This window comes from Myodes glareolus, chromosome 10, assembly GCF_982192425.1.
Source record: "Myodes glareolus chromosome 10, mMyoGla1.1, whole genome shotgun sequence".
In the NCBI taxonomy this organism is placed as follows: domain Eukaryota; kingdom Metazoa; phylum Chordata; class Mammalia; order Rodentia; family Cricetidae; genus Myodes; species Myodes glareolus.
In genome coordinates, this window is record NC_142035.1 from 900,325 (window position 1) to 920,405 (window position 20,081).

General features: G+C 51.5%; 1 protein-coding gene across 4 annotated transcripts; it reads left to right on the forward strand.

Annotated features, from left to right (window-relative positions):
* The first annotated feature begins 214 nt into the window (after positions 1–214).
* On the forward strand, positions 215–18,821 carry Nkain4 (sodium/potassium transporting ATPase interacting 4). 4 transcript variants are annotated; one of them, XR_007233440.3, is made up of 8 exons: positions 218–397; positions 10,270–10,407; positions 10,678–10,758; positions 11,626–11,823; positions 16,292–16,352; positions 17,502–17,586; positions 17,904–17,987; positions 18,522–18,821. XR_007233440.3 is itself a non-coding variant. In XM_048441329.3 (7 exons), the coding sequence occupies exons 1-6, from the start codon at positions 344–346 to the stop codon at positions 17,984–17,986; spliced, it is 615 nt and encodes a 204-aa protein (XP_048297286.1). In that variant the 5' UTR covers positions 215–343; the 3' UTR covers position 17,987; positions 18,522–18,821. The 4 variants fall into 4 exon arrangements, 3 of the variants coding, with proteins under 3 accessions (XP_048297286.1, XP_048297288.1, XP_048297285.1); XM_048441329.3 differs by lacking the exon at positions 17,502–17,586 and having other exon boundaries at positions 215–397; XM_048441328.3 differs by lacking the exon at positions 17,904–17,987 and having other exon boundaries at positions 222–397.
* Positions 18,822–20,081: the final 1,260 nt, after the last annotated feature.

The following is a 20,081-nucleotide window of genomic DNA, read 5'->3' on the forward strand; positions in this document are numbered from 1 at the left end:
AGGGGTCTGGCACCTCTTCTCCGGACTGCTTGAAGCCCCTAAGGGCTACAAGTACTAGGGGTGTGTGAGTGAAGACTGACGCCGAGCAGCTGTTACCCAGAGGGTGGGGAGGGGGAGAGGGTGGGGTCTGAAGAGCGGGTGGGCAAGGGCGGGATCTAAAAGGAAGGGGGCAGCCTGGGCTGGGGTCTATTACCCGAGGCAAGCTGGGACGGAATCTGCAAACTGGAAGGAGGCGGTGTCCGGCAGGCAAGGAGGGGCGGGGGCACCGTGGACCGAAGCTTTCGCGTACGGCGGGCTCCGGCCCACTCTAGCAGCAAAGGGGCCCGCGGGAGGCGTGAATACCATGGGCTCTTGCTCGGGCCGCTGTACGCTTCTTGCGCTTTGCGCTCTTCAACTGGTGAGTCCTGGTGTTCTGCTTGGCTCTCCGGACCCGAACCAACCTCGGGAGGCTCCTGGGATAATCTTGGATCTGGCCGATTTTCCTGGCTGACAGGCATGCGAGGGGAGCAGCCACCGTGCTGGATCTCTGCTGTGCCCTGCTATGTTTGCTCGCGAAGCGGTGTCCCGGTTGATGTGACAGGTGCTGGGGAGCTTCTAGGGGCCCTGGCTGCTAGGAACAAAAGCCTTTGGGCGGGGCTGCCCCCGGAGCTGCACTCAGGTCCAGTGTCCGTGGTTCGGGGAGCGTGGTCCGTAGCCCTTGGTCCCCTTGATGCCCACACGCTCCGAAGGCGCTTGTGGTCAAGAGTTCGCGTGTTACCGCAGTGGCACCAGTGGCGGAGCCCGCAGCAAAGTTCAGTGCCTGAGTGTGGACATTAGAGTTGGGTGTGCGGGAGAATGCGATCGCCTGGCACTCCCAGCTTGTGCGTGGGCACTGTCTATCTGGGGTCTCCCAATCTCCCTGACCTGTAGAGGGAGGAGGCTTTCAGGCCCGGGTGCCTAGGGTTGAGCCCCCTGACTTCCTAGGTGAAGAGTCTCGTCAGAGAACTTGGACGACACCAAGCAACTTCGCTGAGCTTGGAGCCTGGGATGTGAGTTCTGGAGCTGCTGGAGGAAGGGTCTAAAACAAAGGTCGCTGGGGAAACTCCTTTGCGTAGATGCTAATGAGCCCTGGGTGTCTGGTCTTAAGAAGGAAATGTAGCTTTGTTGTCTCTGAATTGGGTGTGGACCTGGACCCAGCTGGACTGGGTGCCTCCTCCACTGGCTAGAGCTGGAGGTCCCTGAGGAAGAAGAGATGTTTTTCAAAGCCGCTTTAAGGCTGCTTGGTGTCCTGTCCTCCCAGCAGCACAGCGTTTTGTACTTCCAGGGGCCACCAGGCATAATGTGGGATTGCAGGGAAGTCCATGGTCCAGGTATTTACTGGTCTGCAGGTTTCTACTGAGCAGGGTCAAACTTGAGAGAGCTGCTTCCAGTCTTGGAGCAATGTTGAGCCACTGTCTTTTTGTGAGGTGCTCCCTCGGGGGGCTCCTGGGAAGAAAGAGTCCTTTACCTGGTCAGTCCTGCAGAATGGCCAGCTAAAGGACAGGATGAGCTGGCTGACTCTGAAGTTTAGAGCCTGCCCTATTATGGGAATCAAGAAACACAGCAGCTTTTGGGGACAGGGGTGACTTTGGTTTCCCTGTTCTGGATTTGGCAAGATAGTGTTCTCTGACATATGGTGTGAGAAGCAGGTGCTCCTCCCACCTCCAGTTCAGGGATGTGGTCCTGTGACGCAAGAGGATATAGTCAGGGCCTGCTCCTGCTTGTTAGACTTCTCCTGGATACAGGGGTAGGTCTAGGACGGACTTTGGGAACTTAGCTGCAAGTAAGAGGAGGGGGGTCATTTTGGTGCTTGGATTGTAGGGTTTCCCTGGGCAGGGCTTCTCCAAGACTCAGACTCAGCCAAGACAAGACCCAAGGACTTTGTGGCGCTTGTGTACCCTTGCTTTGTCCAGCAGGGCCGCAGCTGAAATGTCCCAGGGAGCTGTCAAGGGTCTTTTGTCCTGCTCTGGCGGGCAGTTGGGGGCGGGCTACCCTCCTGGGCCTCTGGGAGGAACAGGCCCAATGCCACCCACTGCTCTGGTCTTTGCATGGAGTGGAGAGCAGAGGAAGCTGGGAGCAGCGAGGGGTCCTGAGGCTTTCCCTTTTTTGACAAGCGTGAGAGTTTTCTTGTTACCAAGCTACCGGACAAAGGACCTAAACAACTCTCCCTGAAGAACAGCAGGAACTCTGTCGGCTCTGAGCCAGCACTGTGCTGAGACTGTTCCCAGACCTCCTCGCAACAAGACAGGACTCAGGGCCCACGAAGGGGTCTGCAGCTAGATTCTGCAGGGCCACCGGCTCTAAATCACCAACCTCCATGAAATGGGAGACTCATTTGTAGCCACAGTCCTTCCGGGCATGTTAGCTCAGAAAGGAAAGGATGCGAAGTACTCCCACCTCTTACAAGGTTTCCATTCCTGAGACAACCAGGGGCTACTCCTCAGACTGAGGACCTCCAGACAAGTGCAGCTGATCCAGCCTCCAGCTGGGGCCTCACAGGGCAGTGCCTTGGGTTTCTTAGCAGACCAAGGGGGGCATCTTCACCTGCACTTCCTTCTTCTTACTGGGCAGGATGATAACTAGTCAGACCTAGTCATCTATTAAGAGGCTGACCTCTGTCCCCTGTTGTTGTTGGTTTTTTTTTTCTTTTTTCTTTCTCCCCCCCAGATTTGTAATTTTATGTTCAGGCCCTCCAGGAACTAGGGGCCTGTTGGGATGGGGACATCTGGGCTCTGAGGTTTGAAATTCATTCTGGATCATGCATTTTCATGTTGTATGTAGGAAGACTTTGGTTAGCACCTCTCACAGTTGATTGGAACACGTGTGCGAGCAGACCACCATGTGACCTTAGCAGGCAAGTACTTTGTGGGGGAGGGGAAATGCTGCCACTGTCTGCCTGGGTCCAGGGTAGGAGCTTTAGGTCGCCTGTGGTCATGCAGGTGCGGAGTCCTGCGTAAAGGAAGGATATTCCTGCCCCAGAAGATGAGAGAAGGCACCAGGGTCTGATCTGATGGATGGAGGAAGGAAGGGTGAAGGTGGATGATCGTCTGAGTGAGAGGCTTGGTCTACAAGGCTGGGTGCTGTTAGAGCCTCATCCTATGGGTCAAGAGCAGTCTGTGGCTGGGGCTCCATCAACTCTTCCCATCGTGAACGTTCAGACAGGCCTCTGCTGTCATCTGTTCTATGGAGTTGGGGTGGACAGCCCTTTGGTGCCTCCTTCAGAAGGATTTTCATTGTCAGCTGTTCTGTAGGAGCCTGACTCTTCTGGAGAAATGAGAGCAGTAGAGGAACTACACAGCCAGGGCTTGTCATGCAAATCTGACAGTGCTGAGAGCCCTGAGTGCTTTCCCAACAGCTTCACACTGGGAACTCAGCAGTGAGCTAGAGGTACAGATTAGCGGTTGAGTGCTTGCCTAGCATGTGTGAGGTCCTAGCTGGGAACACACACACACACACACACACACACACACCACACCATACACAGCTTGGAAGAGTTGGAAGCATTCCACTCCTTCTGTTTCCTGTCCCCACTGACGCTCAGAGACGTCACAGATGTGAGCCTTCTAGGAAGCTGAAGGTAGAAAGGGATGCAAAGGGAGGAGTTGCAGTCCCCAGGCCACTTCTTACCCATCTGGGTGCCCCAAGGTGGCCTCTGACACAACCTCGAACTGAAGTTTAGAATCTAGACATGTTCCTGGCCACATATCCAGAACCTAAACTGTTTCTGGGATCTCTGACAGGTGAAGTAGGGAGGGACAGGAATTTCCATGGTGGCAGACAGTTAGACACCAGGTGTCTTTTAGGATTGCAGGAGCTGTCACTTTCCCGGGGTCACAGCAGCTCTGTAGACTTCCTTGTGGTGCAAGGTACTGGTTATACAGTGGGCAAAAATCATATAGGCGGGGTAACACTGTGGCCCTCTTCAGAAGGTTGAGCTGGTGGGCAGGCGGGGTAGCATTGTGGCCCTCTTCAGAAGGTTGAGCTGGTGGGCAGGCGGGGTAGCATTGTGGCCCTCTTCAGAAGGTTGAGCTGGTGGGCAGGCGGGGTAGCATTGTGGCCCTCTTCAGAAGGTTGCGCTGGTGGGCATCAGTCATTCTGCACATTTATTGAGGCCTCAATGTGCTGCGTTTGACTGCTGTGCTTGGCTTGTGCTCCACATCAGGAGCATAGTAGGGAGGGTCAGCAAGGGTGGGGCATGCAACGAAAAGGCGTTGGGTGGGATCTAAATGGGCAGGGACAGAGAGGAGGATAAGAATGAGTTCTCAGATCAGCGGGGAAGAAGGGGCCCTTCCTGACCTGCAAACTCTGGTTGAAAGACTTGGAAAAACAGACAGCTAAGGTCAGGGCCATCCTAGAATCCTGGGCCCACTGAACCAGGACAGCTTGTGACAGCTCAGAGAGTAATTGCTCATTTTAGATAACAGAGGGAGAAGCTGATAAAGGGTTGACCGTGTCTAAAACACCAGGTAAACAATCCTGGGGATTCTGGGCATAAGGGTTGCAGTGGAGTGAGGTACAGGTATGCTCCCAACCATGGAATCTGAGGTCTTATACTCAACCTGACCGTTGAAACTCATCTTTCAGGGACTCTAGGTGGAGGCGAGGCAGGGTTGAGACTGTTTTGGAGACTTGAACTACTCCTTGGGAAGGGCCTCCAGGGCCTGCTCTCCTCCTGTTTGCAAGAGAATGGCATGCTGGGTAACTCCCTTCTGGAATACCCTTCTCACTCCCTGCTCAGGAAGAGGCTGTGGCTGACAGTCCTGGTGCTGCTAAGCACCCCAACCCCTACCCTGTGACCCCACATTCCAGGCCCAGAGCCACCAGGGTGCGTCTGAGCTGGAGGAGGAGCAGGTTCTGAAGGAATTTGGCAGATTACAGTAAGAATCTCCCTTGAAAGAAAGTTATAAAATCACTCCCACAGGACAGCAAGTCTGGGAATAGCAGGCAAGAAGCCCTGTGGGCTTTCGATGCTGACTGGATCTGGCTTTTGGCTTTTTCCTGCCTGCCATTGCATCGTACACACGCACACACCTGCAAGTGGACGTATGTACACTTGGCTCTGTATTTTGTACAGATATGGAACCCACATGTGGCCCAACTTACCTGCATCCCAGGCATTCCCTGGTTACTTCTGGGGACAAAGCATCTGGACTGGAAACTCAGGATCCAGAGAGCCATTGGAATGAATCCTGAGGGACTGTTTCTGCCATGTATTGGAAATCCAGGGAGGCTGAGGAGGTGGGACTTCATCCCTCTTACCTGCTGTGTACAGCCCTGGGCCTGAGCATTCATTAGTCCTACAGGACACACTTTCTGTGGGAGAAGAGAAGCCCAGAAACCCTTTGGGCAGCCACAGAAATTCTTCTAGATTCAAACTGAGATGGCCTGGACCATCTCGAGAAGTGGGTAAAAGGCAAATCCCCACTACAAGCATTTGTGACTGCACAGTCAACCACAACCAAGTGGTCAAGGCCTGGCCAGGGTGGCTGTCACCTCAATCATAAGTCCCACTTCAGATGTGGTTCCTACTGAGTGTTGGCATTTGTTAACCCCTGAGCTCTAAGGCCTTCTAGGGAAGACAGCGTGGCTGTCCTGAGACTGTCTTCTCATTGGGGTGTGAGTTACTGTCCTTTCCACTCTAGGTCTTAATAACCTGGTCAGAACCTACCCGTAGCTGATTTCCTAGACAAAAGCTTCTGGGCTGGTCCTGACTTCCCTCTTGCTCCTCTGGTGACCCCAGGGTGCACATTGGCTCCTGAGGCCCAAGGTATCTTGGGAAGGTACAGTGTCCCAGGCAGTGTGACTTCCTCAGGTCTTTTCACCTTCCACTCAAGTGGAATTAGTTTATGTTTGAAAGAGGGGTTTTAGGGTGACACTCACCCATTCTCTGGAGGGAACAGAAGCCCCTCTTGCTTCTTCTGCCTACGACCTCATTCCCTCTTAATAGTCAGGTTTTAAGGAAGGATATAGATGGCTTGACTATGAGGCCAGACCATGAGGAGGCAGGTGGGGTGACTTACCTGAGGCGTTAGTTGTTTTTCTCATGGCTGTGACAGAATAGTTAGCATGAACAACTTCAGTTTGATTCATGGCGTCAGAGTTCAGTTCATAGCTGGTAAGTTATAGCGTATGACCGGCTCCCTTTGGTAGTAAGAGAGTGTCACAATAGCTGTTTACATGGCTCTGGCCAGGAAACAAAACACAGGTGGGAACCTGGGAACCAGGGCTGAGCACAACCGTCAACAGTTAGGTCTGACCTCCTGAAGGTTCCATTGCCTCCTAAAACAGTGTCAACAGTTGGGGGGCGGACATCCTGACAGGAGCCTGTGGGAGACTTTCAGGTTCATCCCTAACACCTTGGCCACTGGCTGCCTCTTCTCGTGCTGTTTTCCTGAATTGCTTGAAAGTCACATAGTTTGCTTTTTTTCGCTCTTCTGTGTGTGTGTGTGTCTTGTGTAGTCCCAGTGCTGATTCAACATTAAGACTGCCCAATACTTGCCACAGGGCTCTAATGAGATGTCCCGAGATGTCCTTCTTGTTTGGGGCCTCTAAGACTGGCTGCAGTGTCTGCTGTGGACAGTGGGTGACTACAGCATCTGACATGCCTGTGTGGGGCCAACACACATGAGCTGCAGCTGTCCGTACTATGCAGGCCAAGCAGGCTCTGGCACCACTGCTTACATACGTGATCAGGAAAGGACTAGCCAGGTGAGCAGTTCTCACCTCAGGTAAAACCCACAGAGGCTCAGGGAGACCCTCTTGGGGACATTTACATCACCCCAATACCAGACCCCGCTTGTCTCCTGCAGGCAGAGTAGACTCCTAACCAACCCTGGAAGGATTCTTGGCATATTCCAATGAGAAGAGTATCCTGGTTGAGACACCAACTCCCAATTCCTTAGAGATGATGTCGTTCCAAGACAGACAAATGATTCCTTATAAAAATAAGCAAAGCTCCTGCAGAACTCTCCAGTGAGCCCGCCATGCATGCCTTCCATGTGAAAGGCATGTGAATAAAGAGGCAGGAGCCACCAGGTAGATCAACTGTGTCCGCTCATGGAGAGTTAGTGCTGAACCATCCTCTTCCTCCGCGTAAACAGCCCGTCAGGCCTGACTAGGAGCCAAAATTTTGGTCAAGCAGCTCTCTGTCTACACTGTGAAAGGCCAGAGATAAGAGCTGATCTTTGATGATTGACAGCTCATAAGGAACTGCTTCAACCTCCATATGCATCATTAAGGGGTTTACTCCTATATAGGGAGGCACCTTCTTCAAGAGGCTAGCATCATGGAGGAACTAGCATTAGGAAGGGTCTTTGGAGGTGGGAACCTGGCTAGCAGAGGCTTCCTCCACCAACAGTTGCAATCATGAGACATGGTGGAGACCCATTAGGGGCCAGCAGGTGTGAATGCTTTGTGACAGGAAGAGAAGAGAGTATGTATTAACACTTTGACAGAAGAGGGCCATACACTGACTACAGTATTCTATGACAGGGAGAGGCTACAGTGGATGAGTGACGACAGGAAGTAGGGACCACTGGTGTGAGCACTCTGATGAGATGGGGCAGAGGCTATGAACTCTCAGGACTTGGGGAGGGGATGGGTTTGGGAACTCTGTGAATGGGCAGGGGACAGTGAGTGTGAGCAGCTTGTGGCTTTCTGCGGGGTCCTTACTAATGAATTCTGCTGGGCCATTCTTGGTGTTGATACAAAGTCTGCCCTTAGCTCTCCATTTAGCAGCCCAAGCCAGCCATCACCCAGAGAACCCCAGACTTCTGTAGAGCGTGCTTGCTAGCAATCCTCTTTTGAGATTTCTTTGGACATCACCACTGCTTCTGAGTCATTCATAGCTGCTAGAGTAATGCCAGAGCATACCCAATTGCAGGTGTTTCCTGGGTGTTATCAGAAGACTTTGGGGATCAGTCCCATCTTACAGAGCTCCAAGCAGCAGGGAAGAACCTGAGTACTTTCATTGAAGTCAGCATCTGTGGGCAAGCAACCCGGTGGCCAAACTGCTCAACTCAAACTTGATACAATGGCAGGAGGTCTTGCAGATTTGGAAACAGCATGTGTTCCCAGTTGCAGACTCAATGTTGGCTTTTCCCTTGATCTCAGCGCATCCAGCCTTGGGGAGGGCCTTCATCACTGTGTGCAGACATATCTTACGATTTCTATTACTGTGTTGAAACACCGTGATCATAAAAAACCCAGGGAGAAATGTTTATCTCGGTTTACAACTCTCAGGTCATACTCCAACACTGAGGGACATCAGAGCAATAATTCAAACAGGCCAGGAACCCGGAGGCCGGAACAGAGGCAGAGGCCATGAAGAATCGTGGCTTACATGGCTTACGTGACTTGCTCCCCAGGGCTTGTCACCCTGCTTTTTTACAGCTCCCAGGACCACCAGCCCAGGGTGGCCACCTACAGTGAGCTAGGCCCCCCCACACCAAACATCAATTGAGAAGATGCACCATAGGCTTGCTCACAGGCCAGACTGGTGGGGATATTTTCTCACTTCAAGTTCCCTTTTCTCTATAGACTCTGGCTTGTGTCTAGTCAGCAGAAAAATAGCCAGAACAAGACTGGTTTCTCTCTTTCATACCAGAAGCCACTGTAGGTCAGAGACTGCCTCAGCATTTCCAGGGCTGACCCGGTTGCTGGTACACAGGGGCTCAGTGGTATCCTGTGAATGTCTTGGGCTCCGATCCACTGTATTGCTCCTTTAACACGGATTTAGAATGCAGTCATCCTAAACACAGAGGCTCCAGAGAAAGTGCTGGAACCTGGTGGACTTAGCCATACTTTCTCTTCCTCCACCTACACCTGCACATGGGATGGAGTCCATTAGAGGATGGATTGTTGGGTGGTGAATGAAGGATGGGCAAACAGAGAAATGGATGGAAGCGGGAAGGAATGTGTAGGTAGATGAAGGGATGGGCAGATGAATGAATGATGGGTGAATGGATAGATGGATGATGTGTGGATGGACTGATGGTAAAGGATGGGTGGACAGACGAGCAGGTGGGTGAATTCTTTAGAGTCTTGATTCTCCTTGGCATAAGTCTGTTTCCCCAAGTATGAAGCATGTTCACTGTATACCATGCATCCTTTCCCATTAATCTCCCTGCCTTCTTGCATGGAGGGTAGTGTCTTCAGAGCTACCGCCTCTCACTGGAGTCCCTAGAATAGAAGTGTGACCAGTCTATCAGGATAAGAGCTATCTTATTCGCAACGGTCCCGGACAACCATAGAAAGACCACTTTACCGGGAGACAGTGATTCTCTGGGCTTCCGTGTCCAGCATCTGTGCAGGCTTGGGTCTCATCTGCCACCAGAGCAGATGGACAACATTTTAGGATCTGTGCTTCTTGTTTATGGCCCCTCCTAACCTCTAGTTTGGACAGCCATGGCTATGGGCCAGGCATGATGGTAACGCTTGGGAGGCGGAGGCAAGTGGATCTCTGTGAGTTCTGGATGAAAAAAAAAAGAAAGAAAAAGGAAATGATGCGACTGGTCCTAGGTGTTTTGGAGGAGAAGGTTTGTTGCAGATAAGAAGGAAAGCAGAGCCAGAAGCAGGGGCACCTGGGAGAGTCCAGAATGGGCATAACCCTGAGCCATGTGAGAAGATAGGAGAGGAGAGAAGGGACATCCAAACCAAGAGGCCAGGAAGGTAAAGGGTAGATGGAAGGGCCAGGTAACCAAATGACTGGATTATACAGGGAAGTCTCTGGACTGAGGAAGTTTAGGTGGGTGGGGATATGCCAGCCAGGAAGGCTCTGCAATAGGTAGGTAGGTAGGTGGGTACCTAGGGATGAAGGAAGAATCAGGTGTCCAGGTCTGTTTTGATATGTTAAATAGGTACCTTAGCTTTTTGTCCCCGGTTTAAAACCTAACAAGTTCCAGGATAGCCAGGACTATGTAGAGAGACCCTGACTCAAAACAAAATAAACGAAAAAACAAAAAACAAAAAAATCTCAGCTGTTTTGGTCTCCAGATGAGGAACTGGAGACAAGGGGACAGCCTGACCCAAGAGAGGAACCCTCCAAAGGTGACGGTTGGGATTGTCAGACTTGATTTTTGCTGTAAAGGCCACATCATAGCACACAATACCTACTCAGGATTATAACCAAGAGGCAGTCTGTGCCCCAGCTGGTACAGATGTTAAAATAGATGTGAACGGTACTTAGGAGGGAAGCAAGACTGGAGGTGGCCTCTTAGTGTCCACTGCTCCTCATGGGCCACCTGTTCTTAGGTCACTGCTCTGGAACGGCAGGTGTTTGACTTCCTGGGCTACCAGTGGGCACCCATCCTGGCCAACTTCATCCACATCATCATGGTCATCTTGGGGCTCTTCGGCACCCTTCAGTATCGGCCACGCTACATTGTGGTGGTGAGTCCACTGTGCTTGGCTGCCTCTATTCAGGGAGTAGGAGCCCTGCTGTCCTTGGTGGCAGCTTGGGCAGAATGCCTTAGGTTGGTACCTATCCCCAGGGTGGGCTTAGGTAACTCTTTCCAAGCTCAGTGTCGGGAAGGTCAGATTCAGGGAGTCCTGGCTTTGCCATGCGTTCAAGGGCTTTCTTCCAAGGCATTGGAGAGAATCAGATCTCATCTCTGAAGCTGCTGGGTTCAACTTCTGCCCTGTTCTTTCTGGCCTCCGTAGTATGCTGTGTGGGCAGCTGTCTGGGTTACCTGGAATGTCTTCATTATCTGCTTCTACCTGGAAGTGGGGGGCCTCTCGAAGGTGAGTAAAGATGGGAAGGGGTTCGTCCACTGGGTCTTGGATGGATCACCATGTGATGCTTGATACAGCTCACTGCATATTTCCTAGTGAAGCAGGAGCTTGATGCATAGTGCTGACCCCAGCGCTCGGATTATTTGGGCTGTTATCAGTGCCTCAGCAAAGTTCAGCAAGACTGGTTTGTGGGTGGTGAGGGTTATTGGTAAGGCACTGTGGGTATCAGTAGACCATGGCCTCAGGCTAGGTAGCACAAAGAGTAGGTCTTCTGGAAGAGGTCCTTGGAACCAGGCAGTACCAGGGAGGAGCAGGGACTAAGTAGACACCTGGCCAAAGTGTGCAGGTGTGTCCTTCTCAGGGATGGTGGGATGGAGGCCCTGAAAGAGACCTTCTTCTTGTGGTCATATGGAGTCCTCTGCCCTAACCATGTCATGTGTTTCCTGAGGAAGCTCTGGATTGGTACAGCTTTGTTCTCCTAGCCTAGAGTACTATGTAGTGGTGTGGTGGACTGAACTAGCACTAACTGAGGTTATGCCAGTCACTGACCTGAGACCCAAGGCCCACTGTGGCAGTTTGGCCAGGGACGTGAATGAGAGAGCTTTGAGGAACCTAGACACCATAATAGTGTGTCCTAAGGTCTGCCGCCCAAGGCAAGGGATGTTCCTGGAGGAAGTGGTATGAGGGCTGAAGCCATGAAAATCAGGCTTTCCCATGGAGAAACAGATTGGGACACTTGTTCCTGTTCCACACAGCTGAAGCCTAAGAGGAATGGGTAGAGGGAGACTGGCCACCTTCGTCCTTGCCTGCTCCAGATTGTGGTTGGTAGAGGCCGCTGCCTTCTGATCCTAACTTGTCCCGCTCCTTTGTTCCCAGGACAGTGAGCTCTTGACCTTCAATCTCTCCCGGCACCGCTCCTGGTGGAAAGAGCATGGGCCAGGCTGTCTTCATGAAGAGGCAGCCACAACTGGCCTGGGAGCAATGCATGGCCAGTCCTTGGTGGTAGATGCTGGCTGTGCCACGGTGTATAGCTATATGGAAGCCCTGCACAGTGGTCTGCAGATCCTGCTGGCGGTGAGTGTGGTGTCAGGCACTCAGGCTGTGGGCTTGTTCTACCTGGGGGCAGAGACAGGGCCTTTCCTTTACACAAAGGTATCAGCCTCCATATCCTGCAAAAAGTAGAGGAGTCACAGGTGAGCTCTATCCTTGAGCCTCTCTTAGTCACCGTCCTATCGCTGTGAAGAGACACCACGACCAACGCCACTCTTATGAAAGAAAGCATTTAATTGGGACTTTGCTTACAGGTTCGGTGGTTTCATCCATTAATCATCATGGTGGGGAGCATGGCAGCAGGCAGGAAGGCATGGTGGTGGAGAAATACCAGAGAGCTACATCCTGATTCATAGGCAAAGAGAAAGAGACTGGGCTTGGCATAGGCTTTTGGAACCTCAAAGCCCACACTCCCAATGGCATGCTTCCTCCAACAAGGTCACACCTCCTAACTTTTACAATCCTTTTAAATAGTGCCACTCTCTAGGACTAAGCATTGATCCTATGGGAGGCCATTCTTATTCAAACCACCACAGAGCCTCGTTATGCTTCTTGTAAGACAGGCTCGGGGTCAGAATCAAACTTCAGCCTCTAGCAGGTGACTCTGTGGAGTACCAGGCACACAAGAACAGCAAAGGCACAGGTGCAGGTTGGAGTAACCAAGATGGATGCTCCCATATCTGCTCAGCGCAGGGATAGTGCAGCAAAGGAGGAATGTAAAGACCCCAACGCTGACCTCAGAGAGACAATGAAAGGGAGAAAGAAGCCCCAGACCAGCCAATAAGGCTGCAAGTGGGCCCCACTGGTGACTGTTTAATCTCGGCAGGTCTGATGCATTAAGAGAGCATTTCAGTGCCCCCCCCCCCAGTCTCAGGGCCCTTGGGGATATTTCGCAAGTTCTCACCTCCCAGGAGAGAAAGCAGGAGAAGGTGCATACTTCCTGGCACACGGTGGGCTGTCTGGGCTGGCGGTGAGCCCACAGCCCTGAGAAGTCTGCCACAGAGCAGATCCTGCGAGACAGGGAACAGTCTGTGGAGATCTGGCTAATTTCCTAGCACTGTGAGATGGCATCGCTTTCCGGGAGCCCTGCTCTGTGAGCGGCAGAACAGTTCCATGACCAGGTAGCTCCTGTGTTGCTCGTGGTCACCACCCTATCAGGCGGCACGTCACTAGCAAGCATCAGGTGCCGCCATCCTGTCAATGGGCATGTCCCCCTGGACTCAGGTTGTCCAGGGAGAGCCTAGAGGAAATACAAGTCTCCTGATTTCAGAGACACAGAGATTCCATTATTTTTCATGTATGTCCAGAACTTGACCCAAGAGGTAACAGGATAGAAAGCCTGGTGGCACTCTACAGCTGATGAGGGAGGTTGGGAGGCAGGATTCAGTGGTGCAGAGCCATGGGGTACCAGGGGATCAGAGGTTCTGAACCCCAAAAGCCTTTCCCCAGGACCCCAACCCATTCAGCTGGCCAGGGAGCCATGGAGAGTATAGAAAAAGCAGTATGGGGAGATGCCCGAGGTGCTGGTGCTGAGGCTGGGCTCATTGTTATGTCAACACAGGTAGCTCAGGTCTCAGCCTCCCTGCAGGGCCCAGGGTCTGGACTTGGCATGGCCTACCAAGCACAGGAAGTTGTGACATTTTGTAAAATGGGGGCTGTATGGCCCACATGTTTTCTCTGAGACCTCACAGCTAATACAAGGACTAAATCCAGGCTGGACTCTTCCTTGGCTATTGATAGAAAGGAAACATTGAGACAAACCCCCACTCAGGAACAACAGATGGCAAGGAGACTATGAGGTCCTCAGACGACCTATCAACAGTCTCACGTGCTGAAGACCAAGCGAAAGGCACATGAGCCTTTCTGAGGAACACTTTGTATCCAGAGTGGGCATCGGGGGCATACAAACTCCCAGCCCAGTCTCCAGCCCGCTCCTCGCTCTCAAGGCCTTTCACACTGTGGTCAGGTGGTTCAGGTAAAGTGTCTTTCCAGAGCTCTCAGCTTCAAGGGCCACTCTGATTCCAGGGTCAAGTCTGGGGTCCCTCACTGCTGGCCACTGGGCCTCTTACCATGTCCCAAGTTCTGTCCTTTCAGGACAGAATCTGGTACAGAAGAGCATCTTGTCCTGGTACCCTCAGGGCCAGTCTAGATGTGGATACTTTATCTATGTGTCTGGATTTGGGTTGGTACAGAGACTGGAGTCTTGGAAAGACCAAAAAAATTGACTCATGAATTCTGCCTGGATGGTCGTGGAGAAAGCTGATGTCACTAGGACCCTTTCCAAAGGCTAATCAGGGCCTCATCCAGTCACACTTCATCCTGCATAGAAAAATAAGGGCAGGAGAAGCTGCTACAAACGCCTTGAAGCCCACTGAACCTGGATCCCTATGCTAGGTTCCTCCATGCAGGAGTGTCTGCTACCTCACTATTAGGGTAGTGCCCCGCACATCTGGGCCCTCACAGAGGCCAAGTTCTTGCTTTATATCTGTATAAAATCTATAAAAAAAAATCACCTGATCATACAGGAGAAAGTGATCATAGTGACGCAAGCCTACATTCCCGGCTTAGAAACTGAGGGAAGAGGATCACCAATTCAAAGCCAACTTGGGTACATAGTGAGACCTTTTCTGAAAAATAAAATAAAAAAGCTGGTCTGGGAAGGTAGATCAGTTAGTAAGATGGTTCCTTTGCAAGCATGGGACCTGAGTTCAGTTCCACAGAATCCACCTGGAGAGATGGCTCAGTGGGTAACAGCACTTGCTGCATCAGCCTAAGACTCTGAGTTCAGATCCCAACACCCTGTCTCAAGGCAACAAGGTGGAGAATACCAGAGTGAGACACTTGAAGTTCTCTTCTGGCCTCCGTGTGCGCTCACAGGTGTACATACTTGAACAGACTTGTGTACATGCATCATACATACACACATAAATAAATAAATATAGCAATTTTTGAGATGAAGTCTTACAATATAGCTCTGAAAGTCCTGGAACTCTGCGTAGGTCAGGGTCACCTCAGACTCACAGAGATCTGCCTGCCTCTACTTCCCAAGTGCTGGGGTTGAAGTCATGAATCACCTCCCCCGGTTCATTAAATATAATAAAGTATTTTTTGAAAGATAGGAATAGTGGTGTACACTTGTAATCCCAGTGCTTGGGAGCGGAAGACAAGTGGATTCATGAGGCTCACTGGCCAGCCAGTCTTGCCTGTTTGGTGAGTATCAGGACAGTTGGAGATGTCTTTAAAAAAATAAAAAATTAAAAGGTGGGGCGGGGCGGTGGTGGCGCACGCCTTCAATTCCAGCACTTGGGAGGCAGAGACAGGTGGATCTCTGTCCGTTTGTCTCCACAGCAGTCTCCAGTGGTCTCACTGTTCGGGCTCCTCCTAGTTGTGGTGCCTCCTCTCTGGTTCTCTGAGACCCCACTATAGCTCCTGCTTAGCTGGTGCCTTCTGAAATATTTGTGTGCACCAAATCATTCAGGGTCCCAGGAAGGCAGAGCTGCTGCCAGGTGGAGGTGTGGGGGAGGGGGCAGGTATACACAATACAGGTGTTATGTTGGGACCCACAGGGGACAGTGCAGTCTTCTGAGATTCATGGCAGCATTTTGGGTCCTAAAATAATACACGAGGAGTGAGTTGTCAGCACCAGGGCAGGGAGGCAGTTTTGCTAGCTGTGGGATCTTATTTTCCTGCTCTCTGATCTGCTGGGTTCTCCACTAGTCAAACCCATCCTGTCCACATTGCCAGGAACAGAGGCTCGATATGGGGGGGGGGGGGAGGCCTGTACCCTGGAACTCACAGTAGAAGGGACCCACAGGACATTGTCTGACAGCATGAGGAAGACAGGCCTGACTCTCTGGGTTCGGAGGACACACAGTGTGTGATCTTTTTTTTATTTGATTTTCTTATTGTTTTTATTGAGCTATATATTTTTCTCCACTTCCTCTCCCCTCCCCTTCAACCCTCTCTCATAGTCCCCATGCTCCCAATTTACTCAGGAGATCTTGTCTTTTTCTGCTTCCCATGTAGATTAGATTCATGTATGTCTCTCTTAGGGTCTTCTTAGTAGTCTAGGTTCTCTGGGATTGTGAACTGTAGGCAGATTTTTCTTTGTTTTATGTCTAAAGGCTACTTATGAGTGAGTACCTATGATATTTGTCTTCCTGGGTCTGGGTTACCTCACTCAGTATGATGTTTTCTAGATCCATCCATTTGTAGGACATGATCTTACCCCTCCAAGCTACCTCTCAGGTTTCATGTTCTGTGGGATTCCTCACCCAGATGTTGCCCACTGGGTGAGTTAAGGGAGAATTGAAGATGTGGGAGTGTGGGAAGCCATGTGGGTAGTATCCCAGTTCCATTTTTCGGGGGAGGAAATCAAGGCCCAGGAGATGCAGGGCTTCCATCAGATACACATGGGGTCATCCACACCATCCCCAGGCTGCTGCTGCAGTGAGAGACGGCTTCGCATGTCTGGCCTCTTGGTGTCTTTCAGCTCCTGGGTTTCGTCTATGGCTGCTACGTGGTCAGCGTGCTCACAGAAGAAGAAGACAGCTGTAAGTGTGTAGCTAAGTGACATGCGAGTGACAACTCTGAGTGCTGTGCTATCTTGGGTAGGACTTGAAGGTGGCTCTCAGTTATGCCCTTTCTGCCAGGAAGGCCTGACCATAGAGGTGACAGCCCAAAGATCTGAGAAGAGGGGGAGTCTATGAAAAGGGGCCCAGCAGCCCTTGGGCCCAATGACACTTATCCTCATGATCCCACAGTGGCCTAAGGAGGGCATGAGTCCTCAATAGCAAGGGCCACTCTTCCTGCCTGGTACACATGTTGGTTGGCATTCAGTACTAGGCAGGACCCATTTGGGCAAATTATCCTTTTCTCTCTGCATGTAAACACCTTTCAACTTAACTTTGATTTGCAATGTGACACAGTAATGCTTCAAGTTATCCCTTTGGGGACTCCCAGTCCTAAAATAGTCTGATAGGAAGAACCTACAGAGAAAGGATTGACAGGGTGGGTGGGCAGTCAGGGCTCCTGTGGATGGAGCCTTCTCCAGAGTCAGAATTAAAATCCAAAGCCAGTTGCCCCTGAGAGTTGGGCCGTGGAGTCAGCTGTCCCCATGTTCAAGAGACTTGGGCTTGATTCTGGAGGCTGGTGAGGGATGGTCCCTGAGCCTAGGATCAAGCCCCCGGTGCTGCCTGATCATTGAGCCCTCAGCTAGCTGCTTGGGATGAAGCAGGAGCTCCACCTGCTCTTTGAATTCAGAACTGCAGCCAGCCCTGAGCTTCAGAAATGTGTTCATTTTACCCAACAAGCCTAGCGACCACTAGTGTGTATGTGTGTTGGGGGGGTTGGTTTCATGGGACAGAGGCTTGATGTTAACAAAGGCCATGGGGATGACTGGAGAATCTAGCAGGGTGGGATGCAGCCCCATCCAGGCTTGAGGGCCCTTGTTGGCCCCCTCACCTGATTCCTTCTGGGAAGGTTCATTCAGACCACAGAGCCAGGAAACTGTGCACAGTGCCCCCAAGAGATCCCAGCAAGGTTTGAGATACAACAGGGGACTGATTTGCAGAGGTGCCTGCCCCCCTTCACAAGTCCTGGCAATGCCCCTTTTGCTGGAGATCTGCCACTGGGAATGTTTCCGTTCTGCCATCTTTTTCCATCATTTGGGTTTTATTTTATTTGGGCTTGATTTCTTTCAGTTGATTTCATTGGTGGATTTGACCCATTCCCCCTGTACCATGTCAATGAAAAGCCGTCCAGCCTCTTGTCCAAGCAGGCATATTTGTAAGTATGGTCCACTCAGCCTGCATCAGGGTGCTCACAATTCAAGGCTCTTCTCCTTGGAGACTTTATCAGGCATCTGTATGTCAATCCATTCCCCTAAAACCATGCTCTGGTTAGGTGTCAGGGTGCAGTGACTGTAGAACTCAGCCCCACATGTTGAGCTCAAGGCTCAGCAGGGTAGATTCTGTGTTCATCAGAACCCTAGTCAGCACTGAAGTCTGGAGTCTCAGGAATAGGAGGGATGCCAACAGGCCACTCCCCCAGGGGCATCAGTGCTTCAGTAAGTGTAGAGGGTGTTTGTTTCTTATATTTGGCAGATCACATTTCCTTCTCTAAAGCAGTACCACGGCCCTACAGATGCCATGGCCATGCCTGGGCTTCCTGGAAGTCTTGGAATTGAGGTCAGAAGGGATATTGAGGGGTTCTCTTGGTGAAGCTGTCTTTGGTCCCAGAGATTCCTAGTGCCTGACCTCAGGGTGTCCTAGACGATTGTGGGTAATGGGTATCACAAGTAGCAGGACTTCAACTCCTAGGATGAATGAAGGATGAATAAAGAAGGAAATACAGACCTAGGAAGGGGAGGAGTCTCTTCAGGCTGCCTGTTGTAGCTCCTAATACAAGCCTGGACTCAATAGATCCCCATGACTAGGGGCAGTCCGTGGGAGGTTTCTCGTCAGTGGAGAGTCTGAGTGGATGAAAGGACCCTGGGTGAAACAGTCACTCCACTTCCAGTCCCAGAGGAATGGGCCAGGGTCATCAGAGGATAAGATCAGTACCTGCCCTGAGTGTGGAGAAGCCTAGTTCCGGGCATATTTTTGCTATAGCCTGAGCTACTATCCCTGCCTTGGTTTTGTGTGTTTTACATCTGAAATCCCCAAGAGAAGGGACACTGTCCTCCTTCTCTCAGTCCCCTCTGATCTCTGCCTTCTCCGCAGGCCTGCGTAAGTGAGAGAACAGTTGACCCTTCTCTGGCAACCCAGTTTCAGCCGCCGGAACAATGAGGAGACTCCAGGCCTGGAGTCACAACCCTGCTTCCCTGCCCGCCTAGCATTCTTTCCAAATTCCCCTTGGATACCAATGAGGGGCGGGGCACACTGCAGGCCAGGGTGGCTGCAACTGTGAGTTTGTAATTTCTCTTTCTTTCTCTCTTCCTTTCTTTTTTCTTTCTCTCTTCCTTTCTTTTTTTCTAAAAAGAAAAAATAGTAAGACAAGACATGAAAGAATACAGAAACAAACTGGATCCCTGGTCTTCTTGGGCAACTGGCAGTGAACCTAGGCAGTTTTCCCAGGCGTCCCCAGAGTGCTCTGACCTGAGGTTACAGGACCTGCAAACCACAGACCACGTATGGAAGGGCTCATCAGGGGACAATGAGAAGGTTCAGTCCGCCACCAAGATCCAAGAGTGACAAAGGCCTTGAATACATGCTGCAGTACCCTAGCTGAGGCCAGTGCATTCCCTGTAGCTGGACCAGGAGCCCTGCTAAGAGGGAACCATGGGTGAAACATGGAGCCTGGGAATACCACATAGACTCTTCTTTGTAGAAAGTAGATGGTACAGTTTAGAAAAAAGGACCTTGGGCAAGTATCCTGAGAACACCTGCCATTTTAGGAAATATACAATGTTCGTGGGTAATTAGAAGTGGGGTCTCAAGAGGCACCTGAAGCCAAGCTATTCTGAAAGGGTAGAAAACAGTACTAGATCACTGAGATCAGAAAGAGCGTTTGTTCTTCCCCAAGCGTTGTGAAGGGATTAGACGTGGCTGGACACTGTGGCTGGACACCGATTAGACGTGGCTGGACACTGGTGAGCACAGACCAGCTCAGCGTGGACTAAGAGATGAGGCCGGGTATCTGGTATAGAGCCTAGCTGAGCACTAAAGTGAGACCTTCTACTTTATTATCTTCAAATAGGTTCCCAAAGCTACAACAGAAGCACTCCTCACACCAACCAGGAACTCTTCTTCCACGCTGTGCTATGTTTGTGGTCGATACCGAGTGTCCCCAGCAGACCCACTGTGTGGTCTGGGACAGGCTGGGGCAGGCAGGGTGCCCATCTTGCAGTACCTGGAGGGAGGAAAGGAATCAGTGTGAGTTCTGTTCCTATCAGGCTTGCCTGAGTCAGAGGTCCTTGGCTCCAGGGACTTCCTTGGCCTACCACTTTCCTCTACCAGAGAATTATCAGACACATTGACCTCTGAGAGCATAAGAAGGCCATGGCTCCCATCTCTCAGCAAGGACAGGGGTGCGATACATTTATGTTACAATTGAGGTTCATGTGCCCCCTCCCAGGCATGACCACCAAGCACCAATCTAGCCCATGTGCCCCTGAAGCTGACCTCTCCAAGCCTAGTTGAGGCCCTTGATGACCAGCTAGACAACGGGTGTCCCCCAGCCCTCTTTCCCTCTGACCCCTCCTATGAAGGATTCCAAACAGTGGGACTGACCAGCGGAGGGAGTGAGAAGTGGGGCCTGGCCATCTGTAGAGCCACTGCCAG